General features: G+C 36.6%; 1 protein-coding gene across 3 annotated transcripts in view; it reads left to right on the forward strand.

The window, feature by feature from the left end:
• Positions 1–27,621, forward strand: part of LOC117329196 (zinc finger MIZ domain-containing protein 1-like) — a 194,840-nt gene that overhangs the window by 62,796 nt on the left and 104,423 nt on the right. For all 3 annotated transcript variants that reach the window (XM_033887018.1, XM_033887012.1, XM_033887026.1), the window contains exon 3: positions 26,738–27,034. In XM_033887018.1, the coding sequence (XP_033742909.1) occupies positions 26,936–27,034 (99 nt within the window). In that variant the 5' untranslated portion in view covers positions 26,738–26,935. The remainder of the gene's footprint in view (positions 1–26,737; positions 27,035–27,621) is intronic.

The raw sequence follows: 27,621 nt of genomic DNA on the forward strand, positions 1-27,621 counted from the left end.
GGCATTGACAAACAGGAATAAATTTCTTTTGATAAAAATGGCTGACAAATTAATGGGATGGAAGTAAGGGGTAAAAATACCACCACGAAAGCCAATATTGAAACTGCTATAAATATACATGTCAGGACAGAAACTATTTATCCTTACAAAAATAAACTTCAATGTTCAATGTTCAAAGACAGAACATTTACTTTGAAAATTTGAAAAGTAACTGAGAGATCCTATCAAATGACTCCCCAATGTAACACTAGGTAAAAGGTGGAGAAATGTGTGGCCTGGCCACCTATAGTAAAATGTAAAGCAGAGCAACACCTGATCTGTAATTGTCTACTGCATCAGTTACATCAACCTAACAACAACCTGACACAATTCCACATCACCATAGTAGCCATATTGGTTATACGATGTATCACTGACATTCAAAACTGTCAAATATATGCTATTTAGCTAAAAAGCCACATTACATGTTTTTTAGATGAGTAAACAAGGTCACAGAAACACAATTGTCAAGATACCACAATAGAAAGTTAAGGTTACATATAAGTTAAATATATACAATAGATAGTTATATATTAATTAGTTATACACTAGTTAGTTATACACTAATTAGTTATACACTAGTTAGTTATATACTAGGTAGTTATACACTAGTTAGTTATATACTAGGTAGTTATACACTAGTTAGTTATATACTAGGTAGTTATACACTAGTTAGTCATATACTAGTTATTTATACAATAGTTAGTTAATTAAATACAAGGTAGTTATACATTAGTTATTATACACTAGGTAGTTATACACTAGTTAGTTATACACTAGGTAGTTATATACTAGGTAGTTATACACTAGGTAGTTATATACTAGTTAGTTATACACTAGGTAGTTATATACTAGTTAGTTATACACTAGGTAGTTATATACTAGTTAGTTATACACTAATTAGTTATACACTAGTTAGTTATATACTAGGTAGTTATACACTAATTAGTTATACACTAATTAGTTATACACTAGTTAGTTATACACTAGGTAGTTATACACTAGTTAGTTATATATTAGGTAGTTATACACTAGTTAGTTATATACTAGGTAGTTATACACTAGTTAGATATACACTATGCAGTTATACACTAATAGTTATACACTAGTTGGTTATACACTAGGTAGTTATATACTGGTTAGTTAAACACTAGTTATTTATACACAAGGTAGTTATACACTAGTTAATTATACACTAGGTAGTTATATACTAGGTAGTTATACACTAGTTAGTTATACACTAGGTAGTTATACACTAATTAGTTATACACTAGTTAGTTATACACTAGTTAGTTATACACTAGCTAGTTATACACTAGTTAGTTATACACTAGTTAGTTATACACTAGTTAGTTATACACTAGTTAGTAATACACTAGTCAGTTATACACTAGTTATTCAGGGACAGTATATATTGATGCTCACAATTAATCACATTCTCTATTATTCAATTCCATTATTTTTCACAGTTGTAATTACCTGGCTTCCCATTATGTTAATTGTATCACCACTTTACATCACAGTGAATAGAGAGTCTCACGCACAATTCATCTGTATTACTGATGTCATCAATAGACATCTAAACCATAGGAGACTTGGAGGGTTCACTACAGGTGTCAAGTATTGTTGACTTAACCTGTGTATAAAGGACAGACATGTACATATAAAAGGAAAGAATATACTGGCCATATGTTGACCTGTGTATAAAGGACAATTGTGTATACACAGGGCGAGGTTATACTGGCCACACCTTGACCTGTGTATAAAGGACAATCGTGTATACACAGGGCGAGGATATACTGACCACACCTTGACCTGTGTATAAAGGACAATCGTGTATACACAGGGCGAGGATATACTGACCACACCTTGACCTGTGTATAAAGGACAATCGTGTATACACAGGGCGAGGATATACTGACCACACCTTGACCTGTGTATAAAGGACAACCATATGTACAGGGGAATGTTGAGTGTTGTGCTGGTATCATGGGGTTTGCTGCCCATACCTTGACCTCCTATTAATTTCTGTACTGCTGGGTGAGGAACCCGATACTTTAATAGATTTCTGTTGTCACTTGTTGTTCAGGCTTATCTGGAAGATGGCTTCCAATACTTGCATGCCAAAGAATGCAGAGGCCCATTTAGGATCTATAATCAATGGCATGACTGTAATTACATACCAGGAAGATATTGTTATCATCACCTTAATATTGTCATCTCCAGTAAAATCACCCAATACTGTAAACCAAAACTGAATTAACATTTAATGAGCACTTGATGCTAAATATTGATCTCCAGCTACCAAACAATATTTAATACATTTAATTACGCAAAACAAAAGGTTCAAATGTATTTCTCATATTAAACTATGGCTTTCCCTCTTCAAGCAATGTACAATACTTAATTATCAAAAAAAAAAATACAACCATACAAGCCATATGTAAGGTGCGTTATTTAAAATTTCTGTGTTTCATCACAAGGATAGATAAAATTCAATAATTAAAATTCTTTATTAAAGTGTAGCCTCACAGATCATCAGTACACTGTGTCACATCATAACGACTTAAATCAGTTATGTTATGACAGGAGAAAGGGAACTATTAATTCAGTTTGTGTTCTAATATGCTTTCTAGTGTTAATCAATACATAGCCAGGTACTATTCAACATTACAAGGCTGTATCTTTATCATTCCTTGTACTACACACTATAACAAGTACTACACACCGTAACTAGTACTACACACCATAACTAGTACTACACACTGTAACTAGTACTACACACCATAACTAGTACTACACACCATAACTAGTACTTCACACCGTAACTAGTACTACACACCGTAACTAGTACTACACACCATAACTAGTACTACACACCATAACTAGTTCTTCACACCGTAACTAGTACTACACACCGTAACTAGTACTACACACCGTAATTAGTACTACACACCGTAACTAGTACTACACACCGTAACTAGTACTACACACCGTAACTGGTACTACACACCGTAATTAGTACTACACACCGTAACTAGTACTACACACCGTAACTAGTACTACACACCGTAACTAGTACTACACACCATAACTAGTACTACACACTGTAACAAGTACTACACACCATAACTAGTACTACACACCGTAACTAGTACTACACACCATAACTAGTACTACACACCATAACTAGTACTACACACCATAACTAGTACTACACACCGTAACTAGTACTACACACCGTAACTAGTACTACACACCGTAACTAGTACTACACACCGTAACTAGTACTACACACCGTAACTAGTACTACACACCGTAACTAGTACTACACACCGTAACTAGTACTACACACCGTAACTAGTACTACACACCATATAACTAGTACTACACACCGTAACTAGTACTACACACCGTAACTAGTACTACACACCGTAACTAGTACTACACACCGTAACTAGTACTACACACCGTAACTAGTACTACACACCGTAACTAGTACTACACACCGTAACTAGTACTACACACCGTAACTAGTACTACACACCGTAACTAGTATTACACACCATAACTAGTACTACACACCGTAACTAGTACTACACACCGTAACTAGTACTACACACCATAACTAGTACTACACACCGTAACTAGTACTACACACCGTAACTAGTACTACACACCATATAACTAGTACTACACACCATAACTAGTACTACACACCGTAACTAGTACTACATACCGTAACTAGTACTACACACCGTAACTAGTACTACACACCGTAACTAGTACTACACACCATATAACTAGTACTACACACCATAACTAGTACTACACACCAAAACTATATCACCCATATAACTAGTATACACACCATAACTATTACTACACACGATAACTATACTACACCGATAACTAGTACAACACACCGTAACTAGTACTACACACCTACTAGATGACTACACATAAAACTAGTACTTCACACCATAACTAGTACTACACACCATACTAGTACTACACACCATAACTAGTACTACACACCGTACTAGTACTAACACACCGTAACTAGTACTACACACCGTAACTAGTACTACACACAGTAACTAGTAATACACACAGTAACTAGTACTAACACCCGTAACCTAGTACTACACAACCGTCACCGTAACTAGTACTACACACCGTAACTAGTACTACACACCATAACTAGTACTACACACAGTAACTAGTACTACACACCGTAACTAGTACTACACACCGTAACTAGTACTACACACCGTAACTAGTACTACACACCGTAACTAGTACTACACACCGTAACTAGTACTACACACCATAACTAGTACTACACACCATAACTAGTACTACACACCATAACTAGTACTACACACCGTAACTAGTACTACACACTATAACTAGTACTACACACTATAACTAGTACTACACACTATAACTAGTACTACACACAATAACTAGTACTACACACTATAACTAGTACTACACACCGTAACTAGTACTACACACCGTAACTAGTACTACACACTATAACTAGTACTACACACAATAACTAGTACTACACACTATAACTAGTACTACACACCGTAACTAGTACTACACACCATAACTAGTACTACACACTATAACTAGTACTACACACCGTAACTAGTACTACACACCATAACTAGTACTACACACCGTAACTAGTACTACACACCGTAACTAGTACTACACACCATAACTAGTACTACACACTGTAACTAGTACTACACACCGTAACTAGTACTACACACTATAACTAGTACTACACACTGTAACTAGTACTACACACTATAACTAGTACTACACACTATAACTAGTACTACACACTATAACTAGTACTACACACTATAACTAGTACTACACACCATAACTAGTACTACACACCGTAACTAGTACTACACACTGTAACTAGTACTACACACTATAACTAGTACTACACACCGTAACTAGTACTACACACTGTAACTAGTACTACACACTATAACTAGTACTACACACTATAACTAGTACTACACACCGTAACTAGTACTACACACTATAACTAGTACTACACACTATAACTAGTACTACACACCATAACTAGTACTACACACTGTAACTAGTACTACACACCGTAACTAGTACTACACACTGTAACTAGTACTACACACTGTAACTAGTACTACACACCGTAACTAGTACTACACACTGTAACTAGTACTACACACTGTAACTAGTACTACACACTGTAACTAGTACTACACACTGTAACTAGTACTACACACTATAACTAGTACTACACACCATAACTAGTACTACACACTGTAACTAGTACTACACACTGTAACTAGTACTACACACTATAACTAGTACTACACACTATAACTAGTACTACACACTGTAACTAGTACTACACACTCTAACTAGTTCAATTCGTACAATCATTAAATATGATAGCCTTTTCTGTCAATAAAAATTGGTCTCTGAAGACATCTCTGGTGACAAAATCTATCTACTGGAATTAAAAAGTGTGGCATTTATAAAAGCAGTCTAGCAAAAGACATAGTTGTCTCCTGAGAGTTTTCAATCATAGCAATATGCCAGAGGAAGGTTCAATTTCCTACAACAGAGTCCATATGAAAGTGATCGTTTATAGAGACACAAGTTTCATCAGAACCTCCCTCAAGACAGCTTTTAGTGAATATGTCTGGAACAAATTTAAACACATTGCATAAAGAATTTGTGTATATTTGAAACTTGTCAGGTGAAATCATCCCAACACCAACTAACTTTTAGATCAGAGAACTAACAAATATAATATACAAAGAAAAGCAATTCAGATGTTTATTTAATTTCTGCCTCTAAACTGGGACTAAATTATGAACAAGATAAAATGATAAATCAAGATATGAGAATATTATAAGTAAGAGAATGTGTTGAACACACTGTATAGACTGATTCTGATAGTGTCAGCCTATCCTCATCTGACCAGCATCCATTACAGCCCTCAGACAAACACTGCACTGCCACCATGTGAAATATTGATGAGACATCGGTCCTACACGAATAAGTCTCCTCCTCATGTTTATGAGATGTATCATACACAGGGTCAGGCTGCACATGGCCTGAGGAGTCCATTCATGGCTGTCAATCCACGACCCTCAAATCCCTCCCTTGGGGACCTCCGTATGAGGCAAATAACACAAGCTGTCAAACCTCTCCATAAAGACTATGTTTGGAGGCAGAAATACCTCTGTGTCTGTCAAATGAGTCCATCGATAGATTGATCTGATGCTAATGAACAGACAGAAGAGGCAAAGAACAGGTTTTCATTCAGTAAAAGGAATCAATGTTTTAAACACATTTGTAAACATGTCGGCCATTAAATGTCATATCAAATCCTGATCTGGTGATGTATTTGTCAGTAAAACTCTGTATAGGACATTCTGATGCTGGAGGTAGTCACACCTTATAGGTAGTCACATACAGGCACCTAATAGGTAGTCACATACAGGACACCACAGGTAGTCACATACAGGACACCACAGGTAGTCACATACAGGACACCACAGGTAGTCACATACAGGACACCTTATAGGTAGTCACATACAGGACACCACAGTTAGTCACATACAGGACACCTTATAGGTAGTCACGTACAGGACACCTTATAGGTAGTCACGTACAGGACACCTTATAGGTAGTCACATACAGGACACCTTATAGGTAGTCACATACAGGACACCACAGGTAGTCACATACAGGACACCTTATAGGTAGTCACGTACAGGACACCTTATAGGTAGTCACGTACAGGACACCTTATAGGTAGTCACATACAGGACACCACAGGTAGTCACATACAGGACACCACAGGTAGTCACATACAGGACACCACAGGTAGTCACATACAGGACACCACAGGTAGTCACATACAGGACACCACAGGTAGTCACATACAGGACACCACAGGTAGACATGTACAGGACACCACAGGTAGTCACATACAGGACACCTTATAGGTAGTCACATACAGGACACCATAGGTAGTCACATACAGGACACCTTATAGGTAGTCACATACAGGACACCTTATAGGTAGTCACGTACAGGACACCTTATAGGTAGTCACATACAGGACACCATAGGTAGTCACATACAGGACACCATAGGTAGTCACATACAGGACACCTTATAGGTAGTCACATACAGGACACCTTATAGGTAGTCACGTACAGGACACCTTATAGGTAGTCACATACAGGACACCTTATAGGTAGTCACATACAGGACACCTTATAGGTAGTCACATACAGGACACCATAGGTAGTCACATACAGGACACCTTATAGGTAGTCACATACAGGACACCTTATAGGTAGTCACATACAGGACACCTTATAGGTAGTCACATACAGGACACCATAGGTAGTCACATACAGGACACCATAGGTAGTCACATACAGGACACCTTATAGGTAGTCACATACAGGACACCTTATAGGTAGTCACGTACAGGACACCTTATAGGTAGTCACATACAGGACACCTTATAGGTAGTCACATACAGGACACCTTATAGGTAGTCACATACAGGACACCATAGGTAGTCACATACAGGACACCTTATAGGTAGTCACATACAGGACACCTTATAGGTAGTCACATACAGGACATCATAGGTAGTCACATACAGGACACCTTACAGTTGGTCACATACAGGACACCATAGGTAGTCACATACAGGAAACCTTATAGGTAGTCACATACAGGACACCACAGGTAGTCACATACAGGACACCTTATAGGTAGTCACATACAGGACACCACAGGTAGTCACATACAGGACACCTTATAGGTAGTCACATACAGGACACCTTATAGGTAGTCACGTACAGGACACCTTATAGGTAGTCACATACAGGACACCTTATAGGTAGTCACATACAGGACACCTTATAGGTAGTCACGTACAGGACACCTTATAGGTAGTCACATACAGGACATCACAGGTAGTCACATACAGGACACCACAGGTAGTCACATACAGGACACCACAGGTAGACATGTACAGGACACCTTATAGGTAGTCACATACAGGACACCATAGGTAGTCACATACAGGACACCACAGGTAGTCACATACAGGACACCATAGGTAGTCACATACAGGACACCTTATAGGTAGTCACATACAGGACACCATAGGTAGTCACATACAGGACACCACAGGTAGTCACATACAGGACACCTTATAGGTAGTCACATACAGGACACCACAGGTAGTCACATACAGGACACCACAGGTAGTCACATACAGGACACCACAGGTAGTCACATACAGGACACCACAGGTAGTCACATACAGGACACCTTATAGGTAGTCACATACAGGACACCACAGGTAGTCACATACAGGACACCTTATAGGTAGTCACGTACAGGACACCTTATAGGTAGTCACATACAGGACACCTTATAGGTAGTCACATACAGGACACCTTATAGGTAGTCACATACAGGACACCTTATAGGTAGTCACATACAGGACACCTTATAGGTAGTCACATACAGGACACCACAGGTAGACATGTACAGGACACCTTAAAGGAAGCTGTTATAAAGCTATCAGTCATATAAACAACTTGTCAAACTTATCAACACTTTTCTTTCTGTGTGTCTATGAATGAATGTGAGAATCACAATTGATCTGCATTTTGATGAGCAAATAGTTAAAACAAGAAAGATTTCACAACACTCATTGCTATGGTATTCCCAACCTCATATCTGTAACATATTTATTGGCAAACTTGTTGAAAAATCTTGTAATGAAAGTCTGGCCCTACTATGAAGCTCTCTCCTCCCACATGCCTACATCCCAAACACGTAACCCCCTCCCCCATTCCCCCTCCCCCTCCCCCTAATCCCCAGTCTCATCATTTAATCATCTTCAGCAACTAATTGCCTCTTCCTCTTCTTTTTGTCTCTTTCTCTGCTCTACCCTAATTTCTAACCTCCCCTCCCCTTACTCACTCCCCCTTATCTCAGTTCTTCTTGTAAATTCCTCTCTACCAATCCACCTTCTCCTCTAATCTCTCCTCTCCTCCACTGCCTTTCTTCATCTCCTTTTCTTCCAGTCTTTTTTTCTATTCACTTTACTACCCTCTCTCTCTTCCTCCTACTCTCTCTTCCTTCCATTCTCCCCTTTCTCTTTATCTTCCTCCCTCTTTCTTCCTCCTATCAGTTTTCCCCCTCCTCTATCCGTTCTCCTTTCCATTGCCATCTTTCCTTCCATTCTCCCTCTTTCCCTCCCTCCCCTTTTTTTTCTTCCCACCCTTATCTCACCGTCCTCTTTCTCTCTATCTTTCTCCTATCCTATCCTTTCTCTTTCTCCACCTTTCTTTGTCCTATCTGCTTTTTCTCCTCCTCCTTCTCACTTTTCTCCCCATATTTGCTGCCTCCTCCTATTTACTGTCGCCTCCTCCTCCTTTTTCTTTCCCTATTATTTGCCCCCAACTCCTCCTCTTCCTCCTCCTCTTCCTCCTCCTCCTCCTCCTTTTTCTTTCCCTATTTGCTGTCTCCCCTCCTTTCCTCCTCTGCTTTCCCCCCCTCCTTCTCTCCTCTGCTTTCTCCCCCTCCTTCTCTCCTCTGCTGTACAGAGTTGCTATGACCTGAACCATGACTGAGAAATTGACAGACATCTGGGCTTCTTATATTTTCGCTGCATAACTTGGACAGATGGTGATAGCAATTAGCTCAATGAATCACACACAGAGGCTGGCTTTAAATTCAACTAATGCTGTGTTTAATGCATTGTAAATTCTCACAAACTTGGTACAATTTGTTACAGACCTACAAAGACATTGTTAGTGATGATCCCAGTGATTTTGTCCAGTTAGACATCTCTGACATGGCCTGCTAGCCCAGCTACAGTGTTTTTGTCCAGTTAGACATCTCTGACATGGCCGCTAGCCCAGCTACAGTGTTTGTCAGGTTCTGTACTTGAAATGATATACAAGCGTACAATATCAGAAAATAACTTTTATCTGAAAAGTTCAAAGCTAATTACCACATAGATTGAATCAAACACCTAGCAGACATTCAATATGCAAAGATTAAAGAGTTTTTTTACAGATATATATATATGTACATTAATAGCAAAGTTTCTAAACCCAAACAATTTTCAATAACAAAAAATTTCCATGTTGATTTCTACTCCATAATAAAGATTTAACATCAACTTAAATGAGTTTGAATGACAATGTAAAAAAAAAAAGGGGGGGGGGGGGGGGGGGGGGGGGTAGTGTACTTTCTTCCTGGTCTGCTGACAGTTATATTAGATTGGTGTATAAGACATTGTAGCAGCACTGTATGGGCCTGGTGTAATGGGTCAGAACTGATGAGCCAGCCTGCAGTCTAGTTACAGTAGATAATACTGGTAAACATCTGTACACTGGCTCCTAACAGCTGAAGTGGACCAGTTTGATTTCCTACTATCTACAGACTGTGTGATGAAGCAGATATTTTGTTTATGGTGACAATTAAATTGACACACCAGCTTGATTGTCCAGCTTGAGATACCTAGTACAGGCCTCACAGTCAGCTATCAATAGATTGTCTACTCTTTACACCCAAATCCAATAAAGCCTGTCAGATATGATGCCCCTACCAGGGCCCCTGCTATCCACAGATCAGTGTGGTATACTAGTTATCAAGTCATGTACACAAAAATCAATACATTTACTAAATGTTTATACTTGCTTCTCCTATGAACAGGTATTTATCCATTACTAGCACATATAACCCAGTGACCTTCCTAAGTTTATTGGCAGGCCAGCTGTACACCTACCTACCTGTGGCTATTGTTACCTACAGAGGTTCTGTGAGGTGTACCATAAGTACAGCTAACTAATGAGTACAAATGGCAATAGACACCTCTCTATACTGACTGCCTGTATAGTATAATGAGGAAATTGCCATTGTCATTTATAACCTCCCTATAATGACTATCTTCATAGTATAGCAGAGAAACTATCAGTCATATAAAACCTGTCTATACAGACCACCTCCATATTAAAACCAGAGAACTACTGTAATACGCAAATAAGGAACCTATACCCTCTCTTTAATGATCACCATCATCTGTAAACATTCTACCATCCTTTCAATAGTTACTACCTCCAAAATACAACCAGAAGCCTCCCATTATCACCTATGAACTTCACATCGAACACATCTATAACATGACCAAGGTTTAATGGGCCCCATTCCCAATTCGAATTATTTCATTTTAAATCCAAATTCCCGAAATTTGCAGTTTACTCCTGAAAATATCTTTCCCAATTCACCAATTTTCTTCCCAAAATGAGACAAAAAGCCCCCATCCCACACCAGTGAGAAAAAGCCCTGCATGACCTCTCTAATGCAGGACACTTGCATGATAATACAAAATCAAACCCTACCAAAAAAAATAAACCTCTCTGCACCATACACTTTATAATATGTACATAAAAACTGTATACATGTACCTTAACTCCATAATATGACAAGACAGGAAGAGCCAATAACTTGTGCTTCACAGCAACAACTAGCTAATACCATTCCCTAATTACCTCTGAGGGAAGCAGTTATGGCAGAACTTTAATTCAAATATACAGCATTGGATGTCAAAATGCAGGAGTTATCTTTCCTGTCTCAGGATGAAAGGGGGCAGACACTGGACATCCCCCTGGTTGTTGTTATTTAGGTCAGTAGTGATGCCTCGACTCCCTAAGGAGTCATCACCTGTCTAGCACCAGACACCATCTATTACCCTGCGGACATACAGCTGGATTGCATGGTGAACTGTAATTCTAGAGGAATCATCACCCCATTCCTTATTTAATTTCTCTGTTACAACAATAGTTACATAAAAAGTTGGAGCATGTTTACCACAGAAAAACTAATTTAGTCACAGGTAGCGTGGCTTCTCAGCAAAACCCATATATCGACAACCAATGGAAATATTGCTTCATCAATGAATTAATGATTAACATGGCTATGCAACATTGCACTTGTGGAGATAATGGCTACCCCTGGTATCTTGTCATTACATATATTATGGATGTAACCTGAAGATATAAATCTAAGTTAAGTGCCTTTCCAAGGGAAAAATCCTATATGGTAGTTAAGTATGTTGGGGTCTGCATATTTTATGTGAATTGATAACATATAGGATACTGAAAGTATCATGTACCATATCTACAACATCAAGGCACACACATTATTAAGTGTTACACTTGAGAACATTACATGTTTGTTTTACGTAAATCAGTAATATTCAATTTACAGCTGTGTGGTGAGCAGGCATAACATCGCTGTTACGTCAATGATGGCCTCCAGAACAGATAAACCCCAGCCCTATGATACCAGACTAAAGTTCTTGCACAATAATAAAAACAAAAACAAAAAACAAAAAATCTTTAGAACTCTATAAATGTCTCATGTGTATTGTATAAAGCTGATGAAAAAATGCTTTTAACTAATCTCAATATGCATAATTGTATTTGAAAACACAAGTTCCTAAATAGTTATCTTACCCTTCAACACGTACAGAATGTTCTGTTTCCCTTACTTAGTGTACAGTTAATCTGTGGAGTTCCGTCTCCCTTACTTAGTATACAGTTAATCTGTGGAGTTCTGTCTCCCTTACTTAACGTACAGTTAATCTGTGGAGTTCTGTCTCCCTTACTTAGTATACAGTTAATCTGTGGAGTTCTGTCTCCCTTACTTAGTATACAGTTAATCTGTGGAGTTCTGTCTCCCTTACTTAGTATACAGTTAATCTGTGGAGTTCTGTCTCCCTTACTTAGTATACAGTTAATCTGTGGAGTTCTGTCTCCCTTACTTAGCGTACAGTTAATCTGTGGAGTTCTGTCTCCCTTACTTAGTGTACAGTTAATCTGTGGAGTTCTGTCTCCCTTACTTAGTGTACAGTTAATCTGTGGAGTTCTGTCTCCCTTACTTAACGTACAGTTAATCTGTGGAGTTCTGTCTCCCTTACTTAGCGTACAGTTAATCTGTGGAGTTCTGTCTCCCTTACTTAGTATACAGTTAATCTGTGGAGTTCTGTCTCCCTTACTTAGTATACAGTTAATCTGTGGAGTTCTGTCTCCCTTACTTAGTATACCGTTAATCTGTGGAGTGTAATTCAAGTCAGGATACACTATTAACCAGTTTTCAATCTTACACCATCCTCAATTTATAAGTGTGTGGGTTACATGACAACATACAGCAGACTTACAGGAAGTGCCACCCCACCACCTACAGAGTAATCAGGTGTGGACCTACATATCAGTGATAATGTAATTATATACTCCTACTGTACTGTGGTCTGATTTAACAGTTTTGAAAGTTTGTTTTTTTTTCAAAAAATTTCTTTTATAGTTATAAAAATATCCAATGTATTAAGCTTTCATCTAAAAAGGGGTCTGACATTGTAATACACATCAATCACACAATCTTCATTGTCATAAGTGTCAGCTGAAAATTACAGATGATGACAGTCCAAGAATAGATCAGACACTGCAACAAAACTATGTAGATGTAAACATTATATTTCCTCTCAATATACCTGTTTTAGTTACACAAGTGTAAGTATAAATGTCAACACTCTGTCAGGATAATGTAGGGTACATCAACTATCTTACTGATAAAGTACGGTACATCAACTATCTTACAGATAAAGTACGGTACATCAACTATCTAACAGATAATGTACGGTACATCAACTATCTTACAGATAATGTAAGGTACATCAACTATCTTACAGATAAAGTACGGTACATCAACTATCTAACAGATAATGTACGGTACATCAACTATCTTACAGATAAAGTACGGTACATCAACTATCTAACAGATAATGTACGGTACATCAACTATCTTACAGATAATGTAAGGTACATCTACTATCTTACAGATAATGTAAGGTACATCAACTATCTAACAGATAATGTACGGTACATCAACTATCTTACAGATAAAGTACGGTACATCAACTATCTTACAGATAATGTGCAGTACATCAACTATCTTACAGATAATGTACAGTACATCCACTATCTTACAGATAATGTAGGGTACATCAGTTATCTTACAGATAATGAATGGTACATCAACTATCTTACAGATAGTGTACAGTACATCAACTATCTTATAGATAATGTACGGTACATCAACTATCTTACTAATAATGTATGGTACATCAACTATCTTACAGATAATGTAAGGTACATCAACTATCTTACAGATAATGTAGGGTACATCAACTATCTTACAGATAATGTACGGTACATCAACTATCTTACAGATAATGTACGATACATCAACTATCTTACAGATAATGTACAGTACATCAACTATCTTATAGATAAAGTACGGTACATCAACTATCTTACAGATAATGTACGGTACATCAACTATCTTACAGATAATGTACAGTACATCAACTATCTTATAGATACAGTACGGTACATCAACTATCTTACAGATAATGTACGGTACATCAACTATCTTACAGATAATGTACGGTACATCAACTATCTTACAGATAATGTACGGTACATCAACTATCTTACAGATAATGTACGGTACATCAACTATCTTACAGATAATGTACGGTACATCAACTATCTTACAGATAATGTAAGGTACATCAACTATCTTACAGATAATGTAGGGTTCATTATCAAGGTGAGTGGTCACTTCATAGATAATCACAAAGAAAAACAAAGTTGGTAAAGCATGAACTGTAAGTAAAGTATGACAGATACATTGTCTTTTTGTGATCAGTAAGTAGAAAAGTATGAATTTTTATATAAAGTATGATCTGTGTGTAGCTACAGTAAGATTTATATATATCAAGTATGACCTGTGTGTAGCTACAGTAAGATTTATATATATCAAGTATGATCTGTGTGTAGCTACAGTAAGATTTATATACATGTATATCAAGTATAATCTGTGTGTAGCTACAGTAAGATTTATATAGATCAAGTATAATCTGTGTGTAGCTACAGTAAGATTTATATATATCAAGTATGATCTGTGTGTAGCTACAGTAAGATTTATATATATCAAGTATAATCTGTGTGTATAGCTACAGTAAGATTTATATATATCAAGTATGACCTGTGTGTAGCTACAGTAAGATTTATATATATCAAGTATAACCTGTGTGTAGCTACAGTAAGATTTATATATATCAAGTATAATCTGTGTGTAGCTACAGTAAGATTTATATATATCAAGTATGATCTGTGTGCAGCTACAGTAAGATTTATATATATCAAGTATAATCTGTGTGTAGCTACAGTAAGATTTATATATATCAAGTATGATCTGTGTACAGCTACAGTAAGATTTATATATATCAAGTATGATCTGTGTGTAGCTACAGTAAGATTTATATATATCAAGTATAATCTGTGTGTAACTACAGTAAGATTTATATATATCAAGTATGATCTGTGTGTAGCTACAGTAAGATTTATATATATCAAGTATGATCTGTGTGTAGCTACAGTAAGATTTATATAGATCAAGTATGATCTGTGTGTAGCTACAGTAAGATTTATATAGATCAAGTATGATCTGTGTGTAGCTACAGTAAGATTTATATATATCAAGTATGATCTGTGTGTAGCTACAGTAAGATTTATATATATCAAGTATGATCTGTGTGTAGCTACAGTAAGATTTATATATATCAAGTATGATCTGTGTGTAGCTACAGTAAGATTTATATATATCAAGTATGATCTGTATAGCTACAGTAAGATTTATATATATCAAGTATGACCTGTGTGTAGCTACAGTAAGATTTATATATATCAAGTATAACCTGTGTGTAGCTACAGTAAGATTTATATATATCAAGTATGATCTGTGTGTAGCTATAGTAAGATTTATTTACATTATTGTATATAAAGTATGATCTGTGAGGAGATCAGTTAAATCTGTGTGCCAACTAGACAATCAAGTACCATCAGGCACACCAATACAGGTCATTTACATACCTGTTTACTCAATAATCTCAGCAGTAAAAATGCTATAATGTACAGCCCTCACAGCTACAAACACATTATTCTAAGTAAGTAATATCTCAGTAATTCAACCACAAATGTGACATGTGTAACAGGCGCTCACAGAATGACAAATCTATTTCTTTTACAACAGGTCTGAAGTGTTTTTTCTTTCTTCCATGGTTGCTATGAAATGCTTTATCAGACATCTGATATTGATTCTGTTATCAAAGGATAACGTGAATATCCAAGTGCTTATCTAAGTATTTTTGTTAAACAATGTAACACATTTCATAAAAATCAATTTCAGTCACATTAACAGTGTGACATATCTCGTACTTGTGTATGAAGTAGCCGTTTTCCTAAACATGATCCTCCCATCCCTCTATATTGTATATAATTCCCCCATCACTCTATATCGTATATAATTCCCCATCCCTCTATATTGTGTATAATTCCCCATCACTCTATATCGTATATAATTCCCCATCCCTCTATATCATATATAATTCCCGATCCCTCTATATTGTATATAATTCCCCATCCCTCTATTGTATATAATTCCCCATCCCTCTATATTGTATATAATTCCCCCATCCCTCTATATTGTATATAATTCCCCATCCCTCTATATTGTATATAATTCCCCATCCCTCTATATTGTATATAATTCCCCATCCCTCTATATTGTATATAATTCCCCATCCTTCTATATTGTATATAATTCCCCCATCCCTCTATATTGTATATAATTCCCCCATCCCTCTATATTGTATATAATTCCCCATCCCTCTATATTGTATATAATTCCCCATCCCTCTATATTGTATATAATTCCCCATCCCTCTATATTGTATATAATTCCCCATCCCTCTATATTGTATATAATTCCCCCATCCCTCTATATTGTATATAATTCCCCCATCCCTCTATATTGTATATAATTCCCCCATCCCTCTATGTTGTATATAATTCCCCATCCCTCTATATCGTATATAATTCCCCATCTCTCTATGTTGTATATAATTCCCCATCCCTCTATATTGTATATAATTCCCCATCCCTCTATATCGTATATAATTCCCCCATCTCTCTATTGTATAGAATTTCCCATCCCTCTATATCATATATAATTCCCCCATCCCTCTATGTTGTATATAATTCCCCATCCCTCTATATTGTATATAATTCCCCCATCCTTCTATTGTATATAATTCCCCATCCCTCTATATCGTATATAATTCCCCATCCCTCTATATTGTATATAATTCCCCATCCCTCTATATTGTATATAATTCCCCATCCCTCTATATTGTACATAATTTCCCATCCCTCTATTGTATATAATTTCCCATCCCTCTATATCGTATATAATTCCCCATCCCTCTATATTGTATATAATTCCCCATCCCTCTATATCGTATATAATTCCCCATCCCTCTATATCGTATATATATATCCCTCTATATTGTATTCCAAATACACAAACTAATATTGCCTCCCCAAATTTCCTGATATGATGAATATTGCAACTTACTGCCCTAGCAGATTGCACTTTTCAATAATTTACAATGCGATATTCTTTTTCTGCTTCATTGTATCAAACCAATAAAACCACATTTCGAATTATTTCAATATGGAAATTGTTGCTGCACTTTGTATCCCCTGAATGCTTAAGTACATTTACAGATTGTTTAGATTAAAGTAGAAAAAGTTAACAGAATGTTTAGACTAAGTTTAAACTATGATTATACAGAATGTTTAGACTAAGGTTAAACTATGATTATACAGATTGTTTAGACTAAGGTTAAACTATGATTATACAGATTGTTTAGACTAAGGTTAAATTATGATTATACAGATTGTTTAGACTAAGGTTAAACTATGATTATACAGATTGTTTAGACTAAGGTTAAACTATGATTATACCATTGTTTAGACTAGGGTAAAACAAAGATCATACCATTGTTTAGACTAGGGTAAAACAAAGATCATACCATTGTTTAGACTAAGGTAAAACAAAGATCATACCATTGTTTAGACTAGGGTAAAACAAAAGTTTACCATTGTTTAGACTACAGTCAACAAAGGTTTGCCATTGTTTAGACTGAGGTAAAATAAAGGTTATACCATTGTTTAGACTACAGTAAAACAAAGGTTTGCCATTGTTTAGACTGAGGTAAAATAAAGGTTATACCATTGCTTAGACTACAGTCAACAAAGGTTTGCCATTGTTTAGACTGAGGTAAAATAAAGGTTATACCATTGTTTAGACTACAGTAAAACAAAGGTTTGCCATTGTTTAGACTGAGGTAAAATAAATACATATATTTTCAGTAATTCAGTAAACTAAGGTAAAACAATGTGTACTCTGGTGTTCCCACATCCACACAATACGGCCATCTTTCTACATCCTGTCTGGAGTTTGTAGATGTCCCCTTTCCTTTCATCTGTAGTTCAGAGTCCTACTGAAGGTCATCTAATTATAACACATGGTTTAAACCTCAACTTTTGACCCTTATCAATCAATGCAGAGCATATAAAGACCACAATGAAGGTGATGTGGACAAGGACTCCCAGACCATCGTCCAGTTAGGATGACCATCACCTCTTCACTACTCTAGTAATACCAATGGGGTCACATTAGGTGATTCAATCAGACTAGCATGACCTTTGACCCTGATTAATGATATAAGTTAACATAGTATATCATATTTTTACTAACAGCCCTCTGTTAGCAAAATTTAAACAAGATAAAGATCAACTTGAATTGTAGAATTAGCAAAGAGTGTAAATTACATTTTACTTTTTTCATTTAATGTACATGTTTTCTAATTGTTAGCTCTAGCCCAAATCACTATTCAGTTGACAATGGTAGATGCAGGGAAGTTGATGATATCAGGCAGAAAGAATTAATTGATCCAATATGTTCTATTGGAACACATACAGCATATATATATCTTATGAAAGTACTTAGAAACTAATAAAAAAGCCCTTGTCACCTATCTGAATTATTGACATGAGATTTAATTTAAATCTCAGATGTGACAATGTCAATGAAAGTACCAGAATTCTAAGATCATTAATCTGGTAAAGTAAAATGTCACATTCCAGAAGCACACAAAGAGAGGGTTATTAGCCTAGTAAAAGTGTACAGGGTAACTATCATCTCACAACCTCCTCCCCACTAATACATGCTGATGTACCAGTAGCATTGGGTCACCTTAACACATGAGGTATGAAATCTTTCAGCAGGGGCTGCTAATGTTGACACAGAACACTCCATAAAGACAACCTTTACATATCAATTAGCCCGCCATGTTGGGTGATTTATTAGTGACGGTAGTTAAGTGACAGCCAAAACTGCAGTAGTTGTCATTTTAGTATGGAAATGAGGCCTGAATCTCTGCTAAACATTATTACAGTGTGTATATATCACAGCTACAGGGCCATGTCCTAGTTCAGGCATGACACAGTAATAACAGTCACTATGAGCCTTGTCAGATAGGTGACAAGGGCTTTTTAATTAGTAATATCATAAGTGGCTCGATCACAACATTATTTCAATAGCAGGTATAATGTAAGACAGGTCAGGCCGCTGGGTTTACGTCAAAAACAGCACAGAGGAACTGCTTATTGTTACTCCGACCAGTTAATGCCATCAATATACCACAAATAGATTTTACCAGGCTTTTGTATCAAACTGTTCCCCTGATTTGTGTGACAACGCCATATCGTTTATAATTTGATGTACTGAGTCCATCACAATAATGGAGGCCGATTAGGATCTACTGGGTCAGCTATCAAAGGACATTCGTCACTACAATAACCACACCATATCATCATTGGAAGATAAATGGCTTTTTAAACTTATGTCTATTTATATACCATATTGGTATATGTTAATAATTTCATAGATACGTGGAAACTCAATCTTGCACTTTGGACAAACAAAGACAAAAGACATATACATTGAGCGGCCACCTGAATAGTGACTCCCTTTCATATGGGACTGTATCCCCCACCCCCCAATTCTATTTATAACTAGTTTGCTGGATCTGAATTAAGAGACCACCACCTGTCAAATGTGACTTTTTATAGTCTCCCTTGGAAGGGCACATATCACAGGTTTGTATAATATACCCCCACGAGCTGTTTTACTGTATAATATACCCCCACGAGCTGTTTGACTGTATAATATACCCCCACGAGCTGTTTGACTGTATAATATACCCCCACGAGCTGTTTGACTGTATAATATACCCCCACGAGCTGTTTGACTGTATAATATACCCCCACGAGCTGTTTGACTGTGTAATATACCCCCACGAGCTGTTTGACTGTGTAATATACCCCCACGAGCTGTTTGACTGTGTAATATACCCCCACGAGCTGTTTGACTGTGTAATATACCCCCACGAGCTGTTTGACTGTGTAATATACCCCCACGAGCTGTTTGACTGTGTAATATACCCCCACGAGCTTTGCTGCCCTCACTAGAAATCAACAAGGAACCATTAGCAATTTTAATGTCTACATGTAACAGATAGACAAAATGCAAAAAAAATACTACGAACAATTGTTTATGGAATCAATCAGATTGTAAAGAAGAAGAAACAACAAGAGATAATTCTGCATAACAAAATGTGCATGGTCCCAAAATGTGCATGGTCCCAAAATGTGCTACACTTAGATGATCACAATTCCTCCTAGATGTCCCTGGCAAGAACCAATTAAGCTGCTATCTGCTGGGTCGAATAATGTGCATCGTGTAGTCAGGTGTCCGATTGAGGGATGAAGCTGCTAATGAGATTATAAGAATAAACTTCCTGGGTGCACTGGCCAGACTCGTACTTGTATGAACTAGCCACTGATGTCAAGTTAATCAATACATTCATGCAGTCCTGTTGTGGTAAATGTCAATCAAAAATGATACAAATCATTTGATTCCACAACAATACCCAGATAAAAGAGATTTATACAGATACTAATGATGAGTTGGATTCTATCAACCAAAAATTCAACTTGTTCAAGATTTTAATATATTCAAATACTTTGTGCAAAATTTGATGACAATAATTGTTAGTTTGTTTTTGTTTAACGTCCTATTAACAGCCAGTGACAATAAATTAAGAAGTCAGAGATTGACAATTCTCTAGATCACAAGAGACCTTGACACATGTTCAAGATTTCAATATATTCTAAGATTTCTGTGTAAGGTTTCTTTACAATAAATTAAGAAAAGAAGAAAATTAAATGCTGGCAGAGATTCCTTTAAATTATAAGCGAGATCTTGACCCTGGTTCTAGATCCTGATAGTTTCTGATATTCAAAACCTTTTGGTGAGGTTTGATAAAATCCTGTTCACAAAGTTGCTCAGGTGCTGACAAACATAATATCTATTGGATGATAGTGATAATGACCTTGACTATAGCAACATGAAAATCCATCTGACCCTGGTACATGTTTCCAGATATCCTAACCCCTTCTATTGGTTCTGACCCTGGTACATGTTTCCAGATATCCTAGCCCCTTCTATTGGTTCTGACCTGGTACATGTTTCCAGATATCCTAGCCCCTTCTATTGGTTCTGACCTGGTACAGATATCCTTACCCCCTTCTATTGGTTCTGACCTGGTACAGATATCCTACCCCCTTCTATTGGTTCTGACCTGGTACATGTTTCCAGATATCCTACCCCCTTCTATTGGTTCTGACCCTGGTACATGTTGTCAGATATCCTACCCCCTTCTATTGGTTCTGACCTGGTACATGTTTCTAGATATCCTACCCCCTTCTATTGGTTCTGACCCTGGTACATGTTTCTAGATATCCTACCCCCTTCTATTGGTTCTGACCCTGGTACATGTTGTCAGATATCCTACCCCCTTCTATTGGTTCTGACCCTGGTACATGTTGTCAGATATCCTACCCCCTTCTATTGGTTCTGACCTGGTACAGATATCCTACCCCCTTCTATTGGTTCTGACCTGGTACAGATATCCTACCCCCTTCTATTGGTTCTGACCCTGGTACATGTTGTCAGATATCCTACCCCCTTCTATTGGTTCTGACCCTGGTTCATGTTTCCAGATATCCTTCCTCCCTTCTATTGGTTCTGACCTGGTACAGATATCCTACCCCCTTCTATTGGTTCTGACCCTGGTACATGTTGTCAGATATCCTACCCCCTTCTATTGGTTCTGACCTGGTACATGTTGTCAGATATCCTTACCCCCTTCTATTGGTTCTCTGTCAGATATCCTGGTGTCCTGACACTTTAACGCTAGCCTTCCACCTCTGGGTTGGGAGTTCCAAACCAACGTGGGGCAGTTGCCAGGTACTGACCGTAGGCCAGTGGTTTTTCTCGGGTACTCTGGCTTTCCTCCACCTCCAAACCTGGCACGTCCTTAAATGACCCTGGCTGTTAATAGGACGTTAAACATAAACAAACAAACAAACAAAGTCAGATATCCTTACCCCCTTCTATTGGTTCTCTGTCCTATTTCATCATACATCTAGCAAGTCAGTTCCCTGTCTGTCCCAAGGCTGTCCCACGTCCCAGATCCTTACAATAAATGGGTCTCAGATTTTCACCCCTATTTAAAGTGCTTCAGGACATTACCATTTGCCAACCCTGCTAACTTGACGAAAGTGTCACAAGGTCTTACAAAATCACATTTCTTATAGCTCAAAAAAATTGATGGAAGTCATATTGTAGACAAATGACTATAATTATGGCCTCCATGTGATATGTCTCGCTGGCTGGTATATCCCCCGACATTAGAATGGTGACAGACCCAGTCCTCCGTGTATATCTATCAGTGTTCATATCACTTTTGTCAATATTGCTTACAATATTTTTTACATCCCCATTTGTCCAGTTAATCGATGGATTCCTTAAATGGAGGTCCAACCAAGTAGACCATCATATATTTCGGCCATCGGCTGAGAAACTAATGGGTCATTCATCCCAATCATTGAGGGTGTCATTAGGCATGTTGATGGCCAGTCTGTGTCTGGTACTATGAATCACCAATATCACAACATAAATACACAACTCTCAGATAACATAGGCTGCATAACAGATCGAGGCCTTATCTAGTAAATACTTTTGGTGGAGACATTTTTTTTCAAGAGCTGAGTGTGCTATTTATTAGACCGCTACTGAAACTGTCCAATGAGATGACTTTGTGTAAACCTGTATAAATGAAGAGCCCACCACAATTTGAGAATGACTTTAAAATCTCCCTATAGGCTTGCACACTATCTTTTATGAGCTAAAAAATTCTTTACAAATAATAAAAAACTCACTTGATGCACATTGGGTTTTGCTACTGGTAAAAAGTTTGCATGTCATTATTATTCAAAAAGATTGTAATTTTCATGGTTGCTCTTGAGAAAATGATAATGGTGAAATAAGATAACAATGGACACAAACAATTTTGTTTGTTTTGTTGATGGTTCCACTCTGATGGATTTTCCATGGAAACAAGTAAACAACTGGACCATTAATTTTCTGTGTAAATTATATTTTCAATTAATCTATTTTTCAGTTTTATTTCTATCCTTGAAAACAGCAAAAATGATAAACCTTTGAATATATCAAGATTGAGAGTGCTAGCTTGTGACTCAGTGTTGCTAAAGTCTTAAAACTAGACAGCTAAATACACATTCAGTCAGATTTAACTTAATGTTAAGAGAATCATGTGTTGTAATGGAATAAAATATGCTTAATAAAAAATCAAAACAATTTATTTACTTCTTCCTCCCTTATCTAAATGTGTGAAATTACTTCTACTGATTCAATTATGCCTAACAATTTTTGTGCAAGTATAAAAAGCTGAAAAAGCGTATGAAATTATTTAAAGCATTTGTGGTAGACATCTATAGTAATGATGTATAGCCATCAACAAGTCTCTCAAGTAATAACACATTAACTAGATTCAGGGCACATTTTCACAGCTGTAACTTTCTATCAAACCTCACTCAACATGGCTTGCACTGCTCAACTTTGGCAACCAAGCCCTGCATTTACTCCACCACATAAACTGTCTGATTAAAACCATATTTCAGGAAAGAAACTTTACTGGAGAAAATGTTATCAGTAAGGATCTTAATTTGAATGAAAATTTCTGTTAAAGTGCAATGTTTTCAACATGTAGACCCCCAGGAACATATAGAGATACATTACTACCTACTTTTGGTTGTCTATAAAAATCTTAGGAAAAGACTTTAAACATCTCCAATTTATACCATAACATTTCTTCAGTATACATTAGAGGAGTGCAAATTCAGATGAGGGCAAAAAACTGAATCACTGCTGGTAAGGAATGTATATTTATATCCGAGTGCGATACATTGTCAAGGTCAAATTGTACACACTGTCTGGGCCCTTTTTATTTGGCTTGGTGTAACCTTTCTCAGCAGCCTGTGCTGGAAACCATTATCATAGGCCATAATACTCCGCCAGGCCAACAGCCTGGGTTTACAGTAATACCTCTCTGGCAGGTCTCAGTAATTCTCCTGATGATTTACCACACTCCTACTATAATTACAGATTACTCCGGCAAATCTAGTCATACCACCACAATGACAAACCCTGCCATTGTTCATCTCAAAAACTAGTTCATAGTCCAAACCCTGCTGCACAAAATATAGTACTTGTTCATCTCAAAAACTAGTTCATAGTTCAAACCCTGCCACAAAATATAGTACTTGTTCATCTCAAAAACTAGTTCAGAGTCCAAACCCTGTCATTAAATATAGTACTTGTTCATCTCAAAAACTAGTTCATAGTTCAAACCCTGCCACAAAATATAGTACTTGTTCATCTCAAAAACGTGTTCATAGTTCAAACCTTGCCATCAAATATAGTGCTTGTTCATCTCAAAAACTAGTTCAGAGTCCAAATCCTGCCATTAATTATAGTACTTGTTCATCTCAAAAATAGTTCATAGTCCAAACCCTACAATCAAATATAGTACTTGTTCATCTCAAAAACTAGTTCATAGTCCAAACCCTGTAATTAAATATAGTACTTGTTCATCTCAAAAACTTGTTCATGGTCAATCCGTTCAGCAAATATCGTAATTGTTCATCTCAAGACTAGATCACCAAACCCTGCCATTAAATATAGTACTTGTTCATCTCAAAAACTAGTTCAAAGTCCAAACTCCGTCATCAAATATAGTACTTGTCCATCGAAAACATTAGTTCACAGTCCAACCGTTCATCAAATATCAATTGTTCATCTCAAAAACTAGGTCACTGTCCATCATACCAGCAGACAAAAGATATAACTGATGCAGATCAATCTCTAATACTAGTTTATTGTGAATCCTACTGTCAAATAATCTGTATAACTAGCTTTAGTCATTCATACTTTGGTGTAATGTGTGGAAGATTATACTTGGTATAAATACTTCACCAAGTTAATGATGTAGGAGATTATACTTGGTATAAATACTTCACCAAGTTAATGATGTAGGAGATTATACTTGGTATAAATACTTCACCGAGTTAATGATGTAGGAGATTATACTTGGTATAAATACTTCACCAAGTTAATGATGTAGGAGATTATACTTGGTATAAATACTTCACCAAGTTAATGATGTGGGAGATTAAACTTGGTATAAAATACTTCACCGAGTTAATGTGTGGGAGATTATACTGGAGATTAAACTGCTGCAAATTAGATAAATTCATTGCTCTCTGCAAGATATTATTTGTCAGAATTTGAAAAAAATGGGCAGAATTTATTGGAGTTGTTCAAAATTAGATCTTGATTGAATATTGTTATAACTCCAAACAGAGAAATAAAGTAATCTCTTTGATTGCGGAATGGCTGTGCCCGCTGGGAAATTTGTTTTACACTAAATTGAATCAAACCAAAATCAAACGTTATCTGCATATTATAGCACAAACAACACTTGGCATATAGCTAGGACTAGATACTCTAATTGGCACAACACATTAACCAAATAATCATTTAAAATCCTACGACTTTCTGCTTTTGAATTTCTCATCAACTTTTTCTACCATACTACAGGCAAGTAAGGCTTTCAAATGTGTTTAACAACAGAACAACTTCGGAGCTGAAGGAGCTCATTCATACCTTTAAGTTGAAAAAAAACCAATATGTGACCCCTTCTTTCCTCGTAAGCTGCCATGGCCACCAACTTGTCCAGTATAGTCTCAGCAACTTTTCATGGTAGATTATCATCCTCATGCAGTGGGTTAATTAATGGAAATGTTTGGTAATGTTTTTGAAGTAAATGAGTCACTGTGACCTGTTTTCTAAGTTTCTTAAAAAAAAAATTTTTTACACATTTTCTTTTCAATTTAATTTTTTAAATCTGATATTTGTTTACCAGATAAGATGAGAACTAAGATGATTATAAATGATGGATGACAAACTTATGATATACCTTCCTGTAAATCAATTATGCCTATCACCGAGAGATTGCAGAATGCCCCAAACTCACACCCCTTCTTTGTTGAAATGAGTATCTTGCCAATGCGACAGATGAGTTTATATAACATCTACTTCGATAAAACAGTGAATTTTCAGATTTAAATTTTACAGATGTTTATATTTTGTTTTTTCATTCCAGATTTCATCCTATAACTAACATTCATCAGTTACCATGACAATGAACAATGGATGACAGTGGCAATATAAGTGAACAAACTGACCTTTGACATCAGTCCTGTGGTTAAGATGTGAAGGACAATGTAGATCCGATGTTGTGCCAGTGTGGTAAAAGGCTATCACCAGACATTCTTCTGTAAGTTATAAACCATCAGTCCAAATGCTTGACCACTGGTCAAATGTTCCCAGCAACAACGCCATTACGGACATGGAGCGCCACATCCAGCAAACCGTAGACAGGCTTCACTGTATCAAAAACGTAAGTCATTTCTGGACATATGACGCCCAACCAAAATAGATCTTCCAAAGGGAAGCATCAATACATAGATATCACAAAAAATACATCTCATTTGCAAATTTTTGACCTCTTGGACATCTTCAGGTTTTTTGTGCCTGAAGATGGCCAAGATGCAGAAAATTTGCATATGAGGTGTATTTTTTGTGATATCAAAATATCTCAATAAAGTTGTTTTACAATACATTTGTACCTGTTAAATTTTGTTTTTGTATATATCATTTGTCTTTAGCAGAAGCTATTTCACACCATCACCTATCAAAAATAATTTTCAGGGCCACTCTAGATTCTCTTTTCAATTATCAATTTATTGCTTTCTGCATAATCAGAGTTCGAATCGATTCCATTCTCAAGGTTTGAAATTTATACTGTACATGCAATGAGCAGTCTCCAGCAATAATCACTACGATATGTATGTTTTATCGTGTATTACAGCTCTCCTTTCCATTGTTGTTTTCTATCTTGTTTATCAGCATCTTGAAATTAGCTAGATAATGATTAATTCATTTACGAAATATATTTGCTGACTAAAATTGGTTTCCTAAAGCTAT

Source organism: Pecten maximus, chromosome 1, assembly GCF_902652985.1.
Source record: "Pecten maximus chromosome 1, xPecMax1.1, whole genome shotgun sequence".
In the NCBI taxonomy this organism is placed as follows: Eukaryota; Metazoa; Mollusca; class Bivalvia; order Pectinida; family Pectinidae; genus Pecten; species Pecten maximus.